General features: G+C 39.2%; 1 protein-coding gene across 8 annotated transcripts in view; it reads right to left on the minus strand.

Moving 5' to 3' along the window:
* MID1 (midline 1) overlaps window positions 1–21,016 on the minus strand; it is a 261,586-nt gene that overhangs the window by 40,070 nt on the left and 200,500 nt on the right. For all 8 annotated transcript variants that reach the window (XM_054203745.1, XM_054203756.1, XM_054203788.1 and 5 more), the window contains 2 exons: window positions 16,107–16,202; window positions 299–406 (listed from right to left, as the gene is read on the minus strand). In XM_054203745.1, the coding sequence (XP_054059720.1) occupies window positions 299–406; window positions 16,107–16,202 (204 nt within the window). The remainder of the gene's footprint in view (window positions 1–298; window positions 407–16,106; window positions 16,203–21,016) is intronic.

Genomic DNA, 21,016 nt, shown 5'->3' on the forward strand with positions numbered 1-21,016 from the left:
TCAGACATATAACACAGTAAAAGAATTAATTAGTCATCATTTTATTATCATTTACTAATCGTGACATAATTTCTGTGTTTATCCTTAAAAATCATAATCACTTGTAGTAACAGAAATGCCAAATAGTCTGCTGAGGTCCAGCATACCAATCTTGATATATTTCATTCCTCTTTAAATGAAAGTAGCAGTAGCCCAGGACTACATAAGGACTTTTACAAATTTGACCTGAGGTCAAAAAGCCATAAGCATGAGGAAGCAGTGTTGACCTACTTGTGATCTAAAGAAGAAAAGCTTTTACCTTTCCTTCTTTGATTTTGGTTCCAATTATTTGTCGTCTTTGCTGGATTATTTCAATGAGCTGGTCACATTCTTCCATCAGCTTGGTTTCTTGGCGGGATGCATTTACCTACAAAGCAAACCACTACGATTAGCAAAACCTTTTTTGACATTTTCCTTTTCCTTTTTCTAATTTAAAAATTGTAGTTTCTAAAATGTTGGGTTTGGCATTTTTTGCTCCTTTCTGTGTATAATCCACGTGTTACTTTTCCTTTCTCTGTTTTGGATTTTGTGAAATACTGAAACAAGTCTGAATGTCTTGTTTGTAGGACGTAGGACTTGCAAATAGATACTCATCAGGTTTTTCTAACTCAAGTGAGAAAAGCCCGGTCCTGTGAGTGCTGGGTGTTGTCATGTATAATGGACATCAGTGAGAAGTGAAGGGTCTTAACACATCACAGTTTCAGGCTGTGTATAGGACTGCAGTGAATACTAACGCGTGTAAGAGCACAAGTACTGGATCGGACAGCCCATCCAGCGCAGTATCCTGTCTCTGTCTCTCACTACTGCTAGTTGCCAGCAGCTTCTAGAAAAGCATCTCGGGAAGAAATCCCAACATGTATAATGATTCCCAAGAATATTTTCTCATCCTCGAACCATTTGCAGCTCAGAGTCTTCTTGAACCAGACGCAATTTCTACATGATTACTAATCCTCAGAAGAGTTATCTTCTGTGCATTTATTTAGTCTTTCCTTCAACCCCTGCAAACTTTAAGTAACCCCACTACCCTCAGCAATGAGCTCCACAGCTTAACTCACAGTCAAGTGAACAACTGCCTCCTTTAGAGAGATTTGAACCTGTCTCCTTCCAGCTGCATTTAATGATCCCAAGTTCTTTTACTGGAAAGGACAGTGAACTACTGATACCTACCTGTGCTTTTACAGATCACTGTTTTGTCCTCTAGCAGAATTCTTTTCTGCATTGAAGGGTCTTTAGTGACTTGGTTTTCCCTTGTACCACACCTCCAATCATTCTTGTTTTTCTTCTCCGAAACTTTGCCACATCTATCATCTCCTTTTTGATATGAACTGTACTAAGTAGTCAAGGTGCAAACAAACTATGAAATCATGCAGTGGCATGATATGTTGTCTACTTCATCTTGATTACTTTCATAGTGATTCCTAATGTTTGATTTGCTGAATTTAACACTTGAAAGTATTGTTTATTTTCATTGTCCATATAGTGGTTCCTGAGAGATTCAAATTACCAAAGATACAAACAACATTACCAGGTCATGTGCATTGACTGTCTTTATTATTACCACTTTGCCTCAGCAGTGAATCAGATAGAAAATAATAGCTGTGCTCATGTGGTTTTCCACAGTACTGTCCTGGGTTCAGCTGGGATAGAGTGAATTTTTCTTCCTAGTAGCCGCTGTGTTTTGTATTTACTATGAGAATAATACTGATAATACATACTGTTTTAGTTGTTGCTAAATAATGTTTATATTAGTCAAGGACTTTTTCAGCTTCCCATAGAAGCTAAGAGGGAGCATAGACAGGAGAAGCTGGATAAAGGAATATTCCATACCACAGACGTCATCCTGAGTATATAAGTGGGGATCGGCCAGGGGACAAGAATCTGCAGTCACTGCTTGGGATGGGCTGGGCAAGCGATCATCAGGTGGTGAGCGCAACTTGCGTTGTATCACTTTATTTTGTATATTCTTTTATCGTTGTTGTTGTTATTATTATTAAATTCCATTACTGTTCTATTAAACTGTCTTTATCTCAACCCACAAGTTTTTTCCTCCCCTCCTTCTCTCCCTGTTTTCCCTACCCTACCGGGGGTGAGGGGGGAGAGGGGAGTGAGCAAGTGGCTGCATGGTCCTAGTTGCTGGCTGGGGTTAAACCGTGATGAGTATAAACAGTGAAACTGTTTTTAATGCAAAAATCCTCACAAAGGATATTAGCTTTCTATGGAAAATGTTGACTTTTGTTAAAAAAATAAGAAAACTGAAAAAAGTTTTGGTTGTCAGCTGAAAATGTTTTGTTTCTGGGAGAGACTGATTTTTTCATTGAAAAGTCAACATTCTGTATGACAAGAAAAATGTGCTTCCCCACCAGCAGTAGTATATGTATAGCTTACACGTATGTGTAAAGAGTCAGAGAAAAAGGCAAAAAGTTTCAATCATATCTAAAATAAGGAAAAATTTAAAGGAGTGATTTCAGAGCTATGTTTCCATTTGCACTTTGCTAAGACAGTAAAGCAGCCTTCAGCCCTGGCCAATTACTTCTAGAGCCACGTCACCTTTTCCATTGGGCTACCAAGGGCTAGTGGTGAACAACAGGGAACAGTTCCAGGTGACAAGTAACTATGTTTCTCCCCTTGGTTATTTTTCAGTCCGATGAGCCCCTTGATCTCCCTCAGCCTTCTTTTTTTAATTCCAACAATGTGTTTAAACACGCATTTACCTGTAAGCACATTACGGAGCTCATTACGATTAAGCAAATGCTTATGTATCTAAATTTGGACCAGGGCCAATTTTACAAATAACCTTCTTATGTGAAATACATTGTGTCCTCTGGGCAAAGAGGGGACTAGTTTACAAAGGCCTGCTTTCATTAAAGTTTTGGATTATCCTTCTCAAACTTTCATAAAATTAAAGTTTGGTTGCATATTTTACAGGCCTAATTATTAATTAAGATATCAGGATTATAAAGAGAAAATATATTTGTTTCTGGAAGCAGTCAGATGTTACCGAAAGTGTTGGGGAGATCTGCACGCAGTAGGTGAAAATGTAGAAACTACTTCTACTGTGCAGTTTTAGGTGCTTATTTGTCTCCTTATGGTAGCTGTTCACTCTGCCTGGCTTCCCACCATGGTCCATGAATCACAGAATCATAGAATCACAGAATGGTTCAGGTTGGAAGGGACCTTAAAGACCATCTAGTTCCAACCCCCCTGCCATGGGCAGGGACACCTCCCACTAGACCCGGCTGCTCAAAGCCCCATCCAGCCTGGCCTTGAACACTTCCAGGGATGGGGCATCCACAACTCTTCCAGTGTCTCACCACCCTCACAGTAAAGAATTTCTTCCTAATATCTAATCTAAATCTATCCTCTTTCAGTTTAAAAACATTACCCCTTGTCCAAGAGGAGAGACAGACCACGGAGCAGTTCACCCAAAGCCTCTGACAGTGCCATTGTCTCTCCACTGGCTGCTCAGGGAGCCCAGAAGAACTAGTCAATCATCACTGTCCCTCCTATTTCCCCTCTTCTCATCATCGCACCATCCCAGCTGCATCACACCCTCCCATCATGCACCGTACTTTGGCGTGAAACTCTGCAGAGCTGTTTTCAATCAGCAGTCCAGTGCACAAGTTTTCCCTGTTCCGACTCCAGTTTCACTACTGGATTGAAATTCCACAAAGAGCGGGGAATCCCAAATGGGCTCAGTCAGGAGCAATGACAGCATCCACTGCACATGGGCGCAACTCCTCCTGTGCCGATACTGAGGTCTGCTCACACCAGTGCTGACTTTGGCACTTAATTATGGTAACACTTCACAGAATATTTGAGTAGCTTCCACTCGAAGTGTTACTTCTATCACCACTTACATCACAAATACATTTTGTTGAGCAGATCTAATTAATCTTTGGGGTAACTGTCACGAAACACAGAGTTACAGGAAGGTTAAGTCAACATTGTTTCATTTAATGCTGTGGTTGGTTTGAATAACAAAGTAATAATTAAATCTTAACTTAAAAAACTCCAGACCAAGAAATACAAAATGATTGGAAAAAAAATTTGGATTTCTTACACACTGACTGCAGACTTCTGTTTTTCTTTGAAATCTGAAAAGTATACTCTTTTATAAACTTCATTTGAAGACATTTCCAATGTTATAGTTTGCACAAGCTTACTAAAAGTGAAAAGAATATTCCAAAATTATTTGATATGTCTGAGCTTTGTATGAAAAAACCGCCATTTAATCTGGGGGCTTTTGTCAAGTTGAAATACTCCTTAATCAAATTTTCAGCCTACAAGGCCTCTGATTCAGTAATAACTTTGTAATTGAGCACATGCCTAACTTTAAGTGCACCATATTAGCTGTGGCCCTAAAGGGACTATTTGTGAGATTAGCATTGAATATTATTTACTTGTATGTTTCTGAGGAGTCATATGTCAGACCAAAGAGCCACAGGCACGGAGCAGGGCTCCGCTGTACAGGTGCTCCAGAAATACCAGAATAAGGCTCTGCCTTCTGCTCGAGTCCTTTGATGAACAGCAACCTTGACAATAACTTCCAGCTGGGGCTGGCCAAGGAATGCGAGTTCTGTCTGGTGAAAATAGTTGAGGTTTTACGTTCTACATTTTTCCACATTAAAAACAAGCCCTCTTTCCAAGGAGTTCATTAAAAGAGACTGAGAGCTGCATTAGAAAAGTCTGGAGACTGGGTCGCTCACTTTGGTTGTGGGAGTTTCTCAATCGTGCAGAGAGCAGACTTAAGTCTGGGCTTCCTCTATCCCAGATGAATGTTGACTCCTTAATCTGAGATATCTATTGCCTGAGAGTTTATGCTGGACTTGGAGACACTTTTATGTAGAAAATTTCACTGTCATCAATAAACTTAGTTTTGGCATCAACAAGTTCCTTAAAAATCCATCTCCAGAACTACTTCAAATCTAAAGCTTTGTGTTTCGTTGGAATCATTTTTATTAGCTTCTCCTCCATGCCACAAAACTGTTCTAAAACTGACTACAAGGCCTTGTTACAATTTAGGAAAAATTATGGCATTTTCTACTACAAACAAGCAAGCAAGAACTGATTCTAGTCCTGCGGCTTTTGTGGGGAATTTATTTCTATTTCTGTAATATCCAAAGACCTCAGACAGTTTACTGAAAAAAAAAATATTTCAGGGTTCTTTCCAGGTTTTCCAGACAGATGGGTAGGGACCGCTGGCCTTTGCCTCAGGGAGTGGGTGTAGAAAAAAAAAAGAAAAATGGGGGTTCCTCAGATGTCTGACAGGGAGCTGGAAACAACAAGCCCTCCCGACCCAAAGGGGAGAGCTGGCCAGCTGTTCCCAGTTCCACAAGCTGAGAACTGCTTTGGAAAGTGTTCTGCTCTCTGCAGAGGCTTCCTTGGCTTTCATCTTCAGAGACCTGAGCTAAATTGCAGTTTAGGTCATAAGAAAATGAATGTGGTGGTTTCAAAGTCCCCAGCAGATGTTTGGGAAATCACACAACTGCAACAGGGCTAGAGGTTCAAGGTTACAGGGGAGCTTCTCTGGTTAATTCAAAGGCAAACAGAGGGTCAGAAGGGCTAGATCCATACCCACGAAAACTTCCCCAACTAGTATACTGGAATGAAAGGATTTTTTAGTGTCTCAGCAGAATTTTCCTTGCAGGAGCAAAAGTCTCCCTCTGACATTCCTTATGGGTGAGGCAGATTCGTTCACTAGTGGAAATGCACACGTGACTTTTCAGCAAATAATCTCTAAATGACAAGCAAAATAAGACACCCTAAATTAGATGTGCCCTGCTTTTTTAAGACTACACGGTCTGAGATAAATTTATCAAAACGAGAGTACTTTCTATTCGCTAGTCCTCCACTGGTTATGCAAAATGGAAGAAAGTAGGTTGTGGAAAGAGTCTGGTGTTTGGAAAGTGAGGTATGAATTTGAGTTTCAGCTTTACTATTTAAAAACAGTCTCAATGCCTCAAAAAATAAATTCTCTGCAGTTGTGGCCACACAGGTAAAGAGGTATCGCCTTTTCTTTATGGGTTCGAGTTGATGGTTATAAGATTAGTATATACTCACAAACAAAGAAAACCGACAGAAAACCAAATTGCAATGATTCCACTTGACAACATCATCGCCACATATTTCACTCTAGACTTTGAATCTGAATTCCTTCTTACACCAAATCCAGAAACTGAGGAAAAAAACATCTAAAATGATGGCATATAACGGCCAGTACCTGTTTAGTCTTGGAAAATTTCCTTCATTGTTATGTGGGACACATTTTCTTGGATTAGAGTCTCTAGATGAATTAAAGGATTATGCTGATCTAAAGAGAGAGGCCTATTTATTTTTTAATTACTCCATGTTGTAAAGTGAATAACTTTTCTTCATAGAGTCATGATACATTGTAGACAAATTCTACTATCATCCATATTTAATGGAAATACAAAGGATAATTATTATTGCACATTTATGAAAACATTTCTTCCCTTTCTTTTTACGGATGGCTAGGCTGAATGAGGGTCACCGACTCAAACTTGTTTCATTTCATATCCCTGTTTTATATTATGGGCTATTCAATTTAGTCTTCTGTGGAGCAAAAGCAACTCTTGGAATAAAGCTTTTTCAGACTTTATCTAACCTAAGCATAAAACTGATTTTATCTATTATGACAAATCGTGCCTTTGGAAAAAGGTGAGATTAATCAGCTTGCCATCTGAACAGATCACCTACAACTCCTTTATTCCGAATTGGTGCAAGAGAAAAAGGAATGGTCATCTCCCATTTCAAGTGTGCCAGAGGCTTTGTTTTTGTTTGCATTCCACATCTATCTCTAACCAGGAGAGCTGTGTTTAGAGGCAGTCTCAGAGCAGGTTAAACAAAGGTCAGTGCAAAATTACAGCAACTTACTCTGGCTACCTAGGAATTTTGTGAATGAAGAATCGATTGGGCCAGGACAGCTAAACCACTTTGGGTCAGGCTGATAAGACTATCTGCCCCAATCTGGACTAAAAGTAAACCTTTTTAGACATTTGAAATACTCATGTTACTTATTAAAATATTGTTTTAAAGTTTTTTATCCCACTGTGCTTTGAAGCTCATTGTTGAGAAACTAACCAGCAAGATACCTAGCAGTCCTCCAGTGACATTTACGATCTAATCACAAAACAAAACCAGAAGTTTCATGAAAAACAAACAAATTGCTATTAAAGGAGCTCTATTAAAAACATAAAAAATTTTAAACTTGGATGATCTGGAAAGTTCCCATAAAAATCTACTCCAGAGACGCTTATGCTGCCAGCTGTAAAGCCCATCGACCAGGCTTGCTTCAATGAACCAAGTATTGTTTTTATGAAACACAAATGCAGCATCATGTTGGAACGATAGCTGACATTTCTCGGGATAGGAAAGCAGACTGGAGAAAAGACATTTATGGAGAGACGAACCACAGTTTCACAACTGGGTTAAACAGCTCTAGGATCATACTGCCAAGAAGAAAAAAGGTATTCCCCATTTTCCTTCCATCCGCAGAAGCCAGTGTGGCCACCTCGGGAAATGGCTGGGCTGAGCTCACATGGCTGATGCGCGTGTTGCACAAACACATGGGAAGCAAGTAAAGAAACACACCGGGAAGGGCAGAAGCAGAGATGGGAAGACTTTTGGCAGCGAGGAGGCTTAAAATCAGATTAAGCTGTTTGCGAAACTAAGCCTTAAGAGGGATGTGGTTTTTTAAGATGCAGTAAAAAGGTCATATGAATCTTTTATTTTCAGTCATTTTTATCCTTTATGTTAGTCCTTTCTTTGAACCTAAATAATGCAATTAATTTTTGAATTGAACTGTATTTACTTATTTATTATTTTTATTTTGTTTTTTTCCTGCTGACATTAAGCCTTTGTTTCAAGTTGAGCAAAATATTCCACTCCGTGTGTTTCATTTAGGGTAGAAAAACAAAAATGAGTAAATAATCACTGAAGTTCAAAAGACTGCCCGTCCTTTGATGAAGATGAAGCAAGTGCCCTTGTCAGCACCAACGGTCCAGCACTTATAACTCTCATCCAGGATCCGGGGTCTTTAGCCTGGTGTTTAACATACTAGAGGACCAATGTCTTTGGTCTCCTTGCTGCTTTAATTAATATTCAGCTATTTATGTTAGGCAGGAAAAGGAGAAACTCAGGAGTATTTTGTTCCCATAAAGGTAAATGTCTCAAAGACAGAAGGTTCCAAAAGGTTACAACATTTTGACTGACAAGTTACTTTCTCTGATGGCAGGCACAAAGTATTACCTGCTGCATTAGTTAACCCGTGATTAACAGTGAACTAAAAAACCTAATTTTTTTAGTTTAAGGCCAAATTTTTTGCAGGAATATCAGTCTAACAAGACTGTAAACACATACATGTGTATGGATGCGAGACAGGGAGAGATGGAGCCAGTGGGAACTAGCTGCCTTAACAGGCAATGGCAAGCACTGCTGTTAGTTTATATATAATCCTCTATCATAATGATGAGTCCAATTTCCAGAAGTTATAAAACAGTTGTAGGTGCATTAACATATTCCAGCATGTGCCCAATCTATACATAAAATGTCTGCATAACTGCTGCAATCCTGTACATATACAGGACCAATTATACATTTAATACAGGACCAATATTTTACATAGGACCAATTAGACATTTGTGAAAACAAATCATTTTTTAGGCAAATAATATTTGTCTATTAGGCTAGGGCTTCCTAGGCATGCAACTTAGGACATCCTTGAATGTATATTCCATATTGCCATATGCCATGCCGCATGTTTTGTTAGTTTTTATTTCTGAAGTTTCTCTTTTCTCTAATACTGTGTAAAATTACAACACTGACTAAAGCCTACCTGAGACTTTCAATGAATTAAATCAACTTATATGAAAGTGGAATTAAATGTAGAACTAAAGTAATTAGAAATCAAAAGTAGATCATGCCATAAATTTCATCTGAACAATGCTAATAGAGAAAGTCCTCTTGTATCCTCTTTCATTAGAAACTGTCTTAGGAGACTAATGCTGTAAACTTTCTTAGGGTTTTATACACATCATGAAGTTTGCTAATTAGTCTGTTATTGAAAGTAATAACTCTGGATTTCCTTCAAGTCACGTTTTCCTCTCTATTTCACAAACCAAAAAATGTCAGTTACTTCTAGCACTTAAATAGCAAACAAATTTAGCTGCTAAACAAGTATCTAGCAAAACCAGAAGATACTGGAGCAGAGGAAAAAGCGGCTTTCAGTGGAGCTACTTTCCAAGTTATCTGCCCACAAAAAAAACATCAAAGTAGATTCCTAATTCAAAACTACTAAGGGTCAGCTCTGTATGATCACGAAGGCCATTTGCTGTAGTTCAGACACCAGGATTTACATACAGGATTTCCATTTAAATTTTCCTAACGAGAACTTCTCGGTTTACTTGGGCTTTGACTGAAATGGTCCCAAAAACTCAGGAAGGAGCAAGTACCATGAAACTCAGGGAAAACAGAGTACCCACTGTTTTTTATTGTCACAGACAAACCTGCTTTATTGTTAGACTGTCCTCAGGGAATCACTCTGACAGCCGGGTTTTGATTTTGCTGTCCCTCAAGGAACAGAAATGCTACATGTATCTTAGATAAAAACTAACGGAGACGTTTTGTTGCAAAATCTGAAGAAGCTCTCTTGTAGCTGAAGTCTTACCAGATATTTGAATTTTCATTATTTATAATTTTTCCATTTGGCTCACTTATTTTGATCGGGCACACAAAAAGAGGTAACAGCAGGATTTTCCAGGTGCTGCTGTCTTCTCTTCATCACTTTTGCACTACTGTTGTTACAGTGATTTAAAATATGTCTGTTATGCGTGTGTGTTCAGTACCCATGCTGGGGAAATAAAAGGTCTTTCAATATACTACTTTCTTTTTTTTTTCCAGGTGATTATATAACATGGCTATAAAAAAACCCACCATTTGAAACACACAAAACCAAATTTTGACTGGGAACTTTATGCTGAGATTTAGCCTGCAGCAGATCTTTAGAAGTGAGCTAGAAACTGAGCATTTCCATTACAAACAGAAAGCGAAGGATGCAGCAGCTTGAGGGTTACACAGTCGGAGGAAAATGCCTTCCCTTTTTTATACAACCAAAAATGATTTTGCAGTGGTGTCCAAAATTTGCTTCCTATGACGTTTGGTGAATTGAAAACAAAACAAAACAAACAGAAAGACTGAGATACAGATGTTATAAAGCTGTCTACAAGTAAAACCTATTTCCTTTCCCCTCCCCCCTAGATAATTGCTCCAATTTTTCCTCCAGCTGAGTTCAGATTGTTTCTGCCTAACAGATGAGAGAAGCTTCATCACATTGACTATACAGCAGACGTTTAATCATATATTTCCTAGAAGAGATGAGAAAAAAGTCCAGAAACAAAACACAAATTGCTTAGAAAAAAGTAACTGACAAAAGAGGCTCATGCTCAAAGTTGTGCCTTGTGTCAATTAATGTCATGATCCAAAAGATGTTTGCAGAAGCCTCACACATTCATAGAAGCAACGTGCCTTGGAAACTATGACAAAGAAGCAAATATGCTGTGACATAGCACTTTGTCAGCCAGAGAAACCTGTGACCCTAAAACCAAGGGGAGAATCTAAGTGCTTACAGCATTAAATCCTTCCCTGATTCAACTGACAAGTGGGTAAATCCGGAGCTACGGACAGCTGGAAAAGGCACAGGCCCACAGAGCAGGATGCGGCCCCCATCACCTTGCACGTGGTGGGTGTGCAGAGGGCAGGGGGAAGGCAGGGCAGGTGCCAAAGGCCATCCCGGGGCACCACCGTGATGATGTCCCTCCAGCAAACGGTGGGAAACAGGCAGACCTGGCAGTGGGTTGGTATGGCCACAGGGATGCTGTCACCCAGTGATTAACCTATGTTGCCATATCCTAGGCATGTCAATCCCAATTTTGCAATAGTGTTTTTGGAAGATTCGTCCCAGCCTCCTACAGAAATTTTCAGCTATTTTTTTGCATAGCGCATTTGTTACAAGCGAATTACTGCAGCCTTGATTCACCCATTGGGACTGGATCCAGCTCTTCTCCCTCAGCTGAGGTAAGAGGGCTTGTACCTAGTCTGTTAATTTATGCCAAAGCATAAATAATTGCATTACGTCTTTTTCCCTCAAACATCTTACCCTTATAATAGCTCCAGAACTAAGTAGCTGCTTTCCTGACATGCACGGATGTTTTTATGGACTTTTAAGAGCCACACATTGATTTAGCCACATCCTAGAGGGCTCTCTCATTGGGTGGATGTCCACAGAATTTAAAGATAAAATTCTCCAGGATGGTTTTTAATGCTTTTAAACAAGTTTTGTACGGATACTATGAGATGCGTGAATGGTGTGAGCTAGGATTGCAAATAAAGATATTTCAGATTAGCAGCCATTTCTATTCTATTTTCTCAATTTGTGGAAAAAACTGTATTTTATCCTATGAATCAGTTTATCGTTTGGTGCAGCCAAGTCTGCTGTCCCTGGGGATTTACAGCCACAGCCGCCTTCCCTCCCTAAACAGAGTGAGGAGCGGAGCTGGATCACCAGGGCCAACCCAGCGAGCTGCCTCGAGCGAGGGGGTGCTCTGCAGAAAGCAGCCTGGCCAAAGGCTCCATTGTCTCCAAGGAAGGAAAACAAAACTTTCCTGATTAACAGCCTTTGGCATTTCTGCAAAACCAAGAAATGACAGATGGGATTACAGAAGAAGGGAGAGCAGAAAGATGGAAAAATGAGTGTAAAACAAAAAAACATCTTGGGGATGGATCTGAAAGATGAGTAAGACCAGTGTACCAGGGTGCTCCTAATGAAACAGAAAGATTTGGGACAGAAAGGAATGTTATAATCTCAAGCATTTACTTTTCAGGGTGTGGTTCCCTTTGAGAAAATGGGATTTTTAAAACTAAGCATTACCATAAACTAAGTATTAGCACAGACTATACTTCCATATTAGGAACGAAATCAGACATTCAGGTATTATGATTATTATTATTATTATTGTTGTTGTTGTTGTTATGAAATGCTTAATAATATCTCTGCTCTACTTAAAGCAGTAAAGAGTACAAGTGTGGCTTGATTTATTCACAAACTATTCGCCAATATGCCCAGAACTGCCCACGGGAATGCAAGACTGGAAGTGGACTTCTCGAGTCTCCCAAGATCAGGTCGACCATCAGCATAAATCTTGTCATAAATTGATAAACTCCATCTAAAAATAGGCAAGATTTATGCCTCCGTTGCTGTGATGAAAGGCAGCCCCAGACCTCCCCTCCCCAGTGGCTGGAAGGCGTCCAGCTTCCAGATAGCGAACATCCCCGACCAGTCCTTGCCTGCTCATGTGAGCAAAAAGTGGAAAGAACGCTCTTTCAGAAGGGAATAAACATTAGTTTTAAAACACGAAGAGACTGGGATTTGGTCTTTGCTATCGATGAAGTTACAGTTGCCTGATGGAAAGGATGTATGCATAGATAATTAATCTGCAGTGAAGCCAGTTGCTGGGAAGTCATTAACAGCTTGTTTGGTTGATGAGAAACAGTGTCTCTGTGACAAAATTTGGTTTGGCTGGTGAGGATTCACTTATTCAAAAGACACAGAGCCTGTTCGTTGTGCATTTTCGGAAACATCAGCTCCATATCAAAAGCCAAAAAAAGACATTCCTTTTTCATTTTTCATGTAATACTGAATTTTTTCGTTTATGACATGACAAAGGCTTTAAAAAATTTTAGTGTTTATTTCTACAAATGAATGCTAAATAGCATAACTTTTTTTTAAAGTTTATATACCCCTTAATAAAAACGTGGTAACTTTAACATAAAGAATAATAATTTCCTTTCCTTTCTTGTTTTTCAAAGTTTGAATTATACATGAAACCCAAAGCTTCTTTTTTTTTTCAACTGGTTTTACACCCCTCAAAATTAAAACTGACATTAAAATAACATTATTAAAATGAATTAAAATTAAGTAAGGAAAATCAAAGTATGTAACAGCAGTTTTTAAAGTGTACTACCTATGTTTTTACATGTTTACAAATTGTGTACAATATATTTTACATAATTATCTGTAATATATTGTATCTGTCGTCAGTTAGAAGAGGCCCAGCTAAAAAGTAAAATTACAAATCAGAAAATTGGTTCTGTTTTACCTCAAACCAGGACATTATCAAATAATGAGAAAGAAAACATTTCCTATAAAACTAGCTACCTGTTCGGTTTTAACCTTTGAGTGAGTTCATATGGCAACACTAATACAGTCATTGAAATTTCGTCTTTTCCTAATATTTTGTAATTTAAAATTGATAACATTAATGTTGCAACCAATATACTGTATGATTAATTTGGGTTCCTGGTTTGGGATGAATTACTGTCACAAAGAAGCACAAAGAAAGAGAGTATACTGACTTTTAAAAAATCTATCTAAGCCTCAGCTTCTCGTAATGTTGGAGGTATTCACATCATATCTGAAGTTTTCACAGAGCTCTGAGAAAAAGAGATAGCTTTAAAGTTTACTTCCATGTCCCCCCTTGCCTGATTTCCAGCACGGCCTAGGTCCAGGGTTTTGACTGAAGCTCATTTCTTAATATTTAGCTAATTTAAATGCTAATTAGACTGATTTGATGAATAAAACGTGGTAGGAATCCATTAACAACTTTGCTGGTATTGCTTTATGCCTACAGAGAAATTTTCTAAAACAGGACTCCGGGGACAGTAGCGCATCTGTTACCAGTTGAACAAGTTGGATTTTTTGTAATACTAAACCTTAGAGTTGGTAATATAATTGCAGAGGAGATGGAGGAGCGATTTTAAATTTTCCAGATCTCGCCCATCTTGGACATAGGCCACTAACGAAGAAGAGGCCTTATGTTGTCCTGGGCCCATCTGCTTCATGGGTTTTGCTCTGAGTTTTATCCACAGAGGAAGCAAACATGCCTTGTCCCTGTCTCTCATTACCTACTACAGTTGTTCCAGCTGATGCTATAGTTGTTCTGCCTGACGTTATTGCTGCCTATACAAAGAACTCAAGCTGTTCACCTCAAGTCTGGTACTGTGGATAAACTTTCACAGTTTTGTTGAGCCCCATGAAGTCAGTGAGGCTCCACAGAGGTGATGCGGACAGAAAAATGGATGAGATGATCTCTTTGGAAGAACAGTCCTGGGTTTTTTAGGTTTGATTTGGTTTTATTTGCTTTGGGATTTTTTTTGGTGGATTATATTTTTTTTCCTTTTTTTCTGCAGCATGTGTCATTGCCACAGTCAACAAGATACTTGAGCAGATGCCAAATTTTCAACATGTGACTTTGAATCTGTTCATAAGAAAAGCTGCTCTTGGGCTTAATTAGGTGACTGAACTTTCATCTGAAAAAGACAGAAAAGAAGTCCTATGGAGAACTTCCATGGGACTTTATAAGGAAGAAAAAGAGGCTTCTCTAAAAAGAGAGTGACTTTCTGCAGAGCAAGCAGGTAGATGCATTATGGCAGTGTATGCCACAGCGAGCTTTCTCTTAAATGATACCCATGTTTCAGAAGCTCTGGGTTAAGACTCCCTTCGTCACTCAAATTTCCCAGGGCTACTCCCTAGGTAGCACTGATGAAGAAACCTGGCTTCCTTTCACATATACAGACAACCATACTCATATCAGAACACCTTTTCTGTGCAACACTATTGTTATTTAATGCTGCCTGTCTGCTTGGAACATACAGTGTGCCCTTCTCTGAATAAATGAGGCTGCTGCAGGAACCCCAATGCAGTCAGAAGTGAAACGGTCCTGTGCAGAAGCCTGTCAACAGACACTGTAATGCCAATGAAAACTCTACCATTTTTCACCGGGAAAATAAACTTTCCCTGCTAGTCTGACTAGTAATTAGCTGTTCAACTGACAATACCTTTTCTCTGTGATTGAGGTGTGAAGCTTGTTTGACTCTAAATCAGCAGTATTTACCTTGTGCCAGCTCCTCTGATTCCTACCCCATTAACTTTCCCATGCTATCTTAAATTGAACTTAGAACTTATGAAAACTGATAGCACTGCAAATATGAGCTTTCCGTATCTCAGTGAATCCAGTATATCTGTCAACAAGCACATGCGCCTCACAATATTGAGCCTTTCTAGACTTCCAGTGTTTCTCAGCCACAATTTACTCGGAGGAGGGGTGAAAATGTTTTGTATCTGGTGTGTCATCTGGGACTCGTGGCTGAGACTGACAACGAGCAAAGCACTGGTGATGAAGCTTTGATGCCATGGGGATGTTTGTATAATACTTACTGGCAGAGAGCATAAACTCATGTTGTCTTCTGCAAGTTTTCTACGATATGGAAGCTTTTATTTCACAGTGATTGCTAAAAAAGAGTCTGCTTTGGACTCTGATCTCCTCCTGTGTCAGCTCCCATGGCTGAATTAGTCTGTGGTTATTTTAATTTGCATGTAGAGCAGCAGTCCCCACAGGGCCATCGAAAAAATTCCCCAGCTTTGTGGGAAATATGGATTCAGGTCCCTCCCTTCTAAAGATTTTCTGTGATACTCAAAGTGGAATACATAACTGAGGCAACTCAAAGGCCTGCAAGCATCTTTCTTCTTCTGAAGATAAATATATTTCATGTATGACTTTTGAGTCCGCATAGGTATTTAGATACTTAATTCTGATTAAAAAAAAATAATCAGTGGCCGAAAGAAACTTAAATATCACTTTGGATCTGGGCATTACTATTTCTTTGCCTTAGTTTTCCACCTGTAAATATTACTCTACCTCGCAAAGGACCCAAAAAGATAAACATGTTACAGATAGTGAGTGATGTGCTCGAGTATAGCTGTAGTGGGGGCCATACAAACATACGATAATTAAAAAGGGGGTAGGAAGGAATGTAAAGGAGGTCATCTGTATTGAGAATACCATTTATCAGTGAAAAAGCTCCAAATCAGCTTACCACTATTTTAGTTTAGTTCTGTGCTTGTTTTTTTTTTTGTTTGTTTAAACTTTTGTTCCTGAATGCCAAAAGTGAATGTAATTAAGTTTAAAGTATTTCAAACGGAGGTCAGTACTCACTTCTACATGTTGACAGGTCTGAATGAGTTTCGCCAAAAGAGTTTCCAGTTCAGTATTCCTCTTAATAAGGTTGGTGAGGTTACTCTCCAAATTTTGCTGTCAAAAAGAAATAACACAACACATTAGCATTTTGAAGAATTTAACATTTAGGTGAACAGTTGAAGAATGGATATATTTTCAGGATCTGAGTTTTATAATTACACAGGTATAAACATAAGACTTTCATTTTGTTATGCTCCATTGGATGTTTTGTCTATGCATCAAGCATGGCAAGGCAAGAGAGCAGAAAAGTTCAAGGTAAGAGCGAGTTCTAGAAAATAGAGTTTCTAAGGACCTACTAAAAAGGAGTAAGGAGAACAGCAGGGAAGGTAAAAAATGTTTCACCAAAAAAAAGTGGTTTATTTCGGCTGAGAACACTTTTTGACTCCTTATTTCCTGCTCTCAGTCTAACATCTGAATTTAAAAACCTGCTGCTAACTGAGGTCTCTGAGCATGTGCCGCTTTGGGACTGTGTTTGTAAGGATCCAGTAGATGGGCCAGCACTTTCTTGGGATTCACAGCACAGGGGAGATTGATCTAATGGATTTAAACGCCTAGTTCAGTAGAGTTATATTTTTTAATAAACAATTCTAAGGAAAAACATCCTTTCTATGCATAAGAATAAAATGTCTACTCACAGACTGTGCCTTCACTAATTGTTCTTAAGGGAGAACTTGTGGCTTGTGTCTATCAACTGACTATGGCTGCAATAAATATCTGCAACTGGAAGCTGGGAGTGCTTCCCAGCTTCCAGATCTGAGGCCGCATCCTGGCCGCTGTACTATTACATGTGAGATTGAGGTCTAGAAACAAATGTTTCAGCCTCCCTTCTCCCATCCGTACCCCCAGGAAGGAATTCCAAGAGTATGAGGAGGAGGTTTGTGATGGCTGTGACCCGGTCCCTGGTCTGGCTGCCTCAGGATCGGGACTCTGTGGTGCACCCTGGAACCTGCAACTACCAGTGCCTTGATTTTTACTATACATCCTGTGATAGCTGCTGTTTTACAGGAAATTCCATTTTCTGGAAGCACATGGGCATGAAAAAGTCCTGGTTTTGCATGAAATGCAAAGTTTCCACAGAGATAAAAGCACCCTGTAAATATAACTTCAGTACATAAAAAAGAAGAATTAAAAAAAAAAGAAGCAAGCCATTAAAAAGAGTCCTGACTGTAAACACTCATTTATTTCAGTAACTTCAGGGGCATAAATTTCATTTTAAAAATCCTGGGGACTGTTGGTGTGACAGGCAGTTCCTCATAGTTATTCACCTACGTGAGTGTGGGACACTGGTCCCTTGCTTAGTGTTCCCGAGGGGCTGACAGTCCCTGCTTTTTAATTGTACTTTGTCCTCCGAGCAGCCCCCAGTATGTGGGAAGTACTGAACAAGAATACCAGATCTAGGCCCTGTGCCGCTCTCCTCACAAGGGCTGTAGTGTCTCTGCAGAGCTCTCATTAATTTCACCCCTCCTCATCTTTTATTAATGGGCTTCTTTTCTTCACCCTACTGCTTCTCTCCCCGATGTATCTATTCCGTTGCTTAATTCCCTTCAGCTACCATTAACCCACCTGACTTCTCTCATCCCTTTTCTCCCCCTCCACCCTTACCACCTCCGCGCGTGCATTTAATCTGTGTGTGTGTGCCTGTGTGTTTTCTGGCCCTGTTCCTCCCTGCCTATTTCATGGTGTTTTAAAACACTTTGTTCTTTTCCCTCCCTTTCTGCAGCCGTGCAGTCTCCTTACCCCTTCTTGCATATGGCTCCAAACGAATGAAGCTGGCAGCATTTCACTGCTGAACTGTACACCCTTTGCCATTTACCAGGGCTGATGCTGTCAACACCAAAGGAGCAGTCGGTCCTGTTCCATTTAAGATAGCACAGGACTTTGATGGCTTTACGTATGTAACCCTTCTGAGAAGCGTGATGGGTGTTTGAAGTACATAATTTTGGCATTTTCTTCCCAGTACAGCTATGCATATCGCGTATCACAAGCTCTGGCTGAAAAAATACCTTCTACACTGCATTTATTTTATAGCCCATTAAAACAAAGAGTAACAAGAACGGGCATTCTTTACTGAACGGTTTGAGCTGTAGCTTATATTTCCATAAGCTGTACTGTGAATGATCATTTAATTGCAAAGGCATGTTTGCTGTGCTGTTAGATGTCCCTTTGTAGAGCTGAGGCTCACATGCAGTCAAAATACCATATATAGTTACAGTATCAGATAACCTTTGTCTTTAAAAACCAGTTTGTTAAGGGGATAAAAATGTGCAAATACTCTTGAAATGATATTTATACACGTTCTTATTGCTCATATATTCATTTTGTACATGCTCTAATATTTTATAGCAAAAGATTCAAAATCAAAAATGTATATTCTTGATTGGGATTGCCTAATTTCATATGTATTATTGGACACAATAAACGCTAACAGTCAGGACCTACACTTACTATGAAGAAAAAATGTTCTCAAAGCTGTTATGGAATACTGCGGTGATTTTCAATAGCCTGAAAGTCTCTTGAACTAAGGCCATTAACATATGGAGAGTAAGTATTTTTCTCTGAAACAGAAATTTATTTACCCATAGATTATATGCAGATTATTGTATCCAGGATATTTTCAAATCCTGGATAAAGAACAGAATTTTAGACTAAGTTCTCTATCCAGTGAATACAACCATAAACCCATATACATTATTATGGTCTCACACATCTCTCTTGATGTCCTTTGCATTTCTCAGTTGTGAAAATAAAGGATAAATACTGAACAAGTGAGTTGCCTTACGAAAATTACAGTTAATGCATTCCTGTGCTCTAGCTTGTTAAACTGTGTCATTTTCAAACTGGAAAGCCTGGAATTCCGTTTCCTTGCAGTTTGGTATGCAAGAGGTTGGGGTCTTTTTAAGTTGAGAAGTATCAGAATTTTGTTAAACTTTTGTTGAAGAGCATCAGTTTATATTAATGCTTTACTAAATACCAAGAACCTGGCAGCTGCTTTATGAAATTAATGTCAATCTTTTCAGTTTCACAAGGGCAAATACTGAATGGCAGCTCTTAAAACTGGCCTGACCTGAAACTTTTAAAGGTCATCAAAATTTGATCAATTCTTGCGGTATGTTTACCTGGATTTTGTTTTGGCAGTATCTTCCTCTAGTTCTTTCCCCTATTTGATTCCCATATGGACCCCTTTGGCTACCACATGACAGCGTGTACCAGAAGCAGAGTTCAAGCCCTGCATTCTTTCTTTACTCTGTATAGGGGAAGCTGGAATGGGCCTGAAAGATGTTTAAATTTCAGAAGCAGAAATTTGCTCACAGACTTTCCAAAGTGTTGCAAACTCATTTCACATTCACACCTAAAAGTTCCCAGGTTGTGTGAAACTTCAATGCCAGATTTGTAGCTCTGGTCATCTTGAAAAATTGATTCAGTGCTGTAGACCAGAATTCCTGGCACAGTGAATTGTAGACAGGTTTTAAGTCTGGAAAAATCGTACTCTCACATTACGATGAATATATGCAAAAATGAGCGGCAGAATAAGCTTATTCAAAGTATCTTCCTTCCTTCCACCTAATCTTCTACTGCTGTGCTCTTAGGTGAAGCAAATTACAGATGTATTTTTGGAAATGTCCTATGTAAAACATCATTTCTTAAACATTTGCACCCGCCTGTCCTTACCTTTTTTTGTCACTTGCCAGTTTTCGTTGTTATCTGTCTATTAAAAACTGATCTTAGAAATGCAGGGGTTGGTTTTTAAAATAAGGGCAATAGTTGTTGCGCGTTTGCTCTACGGACAGTCTTCACGCATGTTAACTCAGTGGATGCAAACTGCTCTCAAAAACCAAAAGCCAGGCTGAATGCTTCCTGACTTACCAATGCAGACCCAGACCAAGATCTTGACATTCCAGGCGTGCTTTGCAACTGTTTTTACAACATCCAGTATAAAGCGAAAAGAATGCTTACTGTCCATTTAGCATGGTCTGACAACTATGCAACATAAATATTCCTATGGTCTTGGGATAAATCCAAGTAGATGAAATCACAGACATGTAATTGAAAAGGACAGTTGAGGATGATGTTTCATTTTGACTCTGCATGCCTATAAAATGATATGATCCAGGGACTGGAGTCTGAGGCTGGAAAAATTAATGCTAAAAATTAGAGGAAGGCAACTCAGGACTGGATGCCTTCTTTAAGCTGCTGTCTAGCTCACACTGAACTCATGGTCTTGTTGCAGTAACGATTGCGTGAGGCTGGTGCCTTGATTGAAGTGGGAGGTCAGACTAGATGATCATAATGGTCTCTTCTGGCCTTTAAATCTATCAGTCTATGAAAACCAAATGTGAACCCATGCCCTTTGCCAAATTAACAGTCTCACGCAAAGCATCACTTGTCTAAAATAGGAAGGTAGCACAAACAGATAGTCCTAAGCTACTATATGGGTTGGAAATGCTGTCAAAATAAATTAATGTAAGCTTCTAAAGAAGAAAAATGCTGAGTTGTGTGCTCCTGCCTTACGTCACAGCGGAGAAAACAGCAATGTCCCCGAGATCTTCTTCTCGGTGGCATTTTTCTGCTCCATAAAAAAAGTCTATTCAAACGGCCACAAGATAAAACATATAGCTGTCAGCTACAATGAGATTTTAAATTCCATGTGAAGTAAAGCCACTATCTTTTTCTTATTAAAAATATACTTTTTCCTGCCATTGCTAAATATAAGTACACATTTGTATTTTCCACTCTTTGTTTACTGGAAGGCTTTGAGAACCGATCCACTGAAGCTGCAGCACACGCTAAGACTCACGCACAGTGAGACAGTATTTTGTCACAACAGCCTTGCTCACCGTTTACATCAAATTCATCACGATCAAAGCCTT

The sequence above is a fragment of the Rissa tridactyla genome, chromosome 1 (assembly GCF_028500815.1).
Source record: "Rissa tridactyla isolate bRisTri1 chromosome 1, bRisTri1.patW.cur.20221130, whole genome shotgun sequence".
Taxonomy (NCBI): Eukaryota; Metazoa; Chordata; class Aves; order Charadriiformes; family Laridae; genus Rissa; species Rissa tridactyla.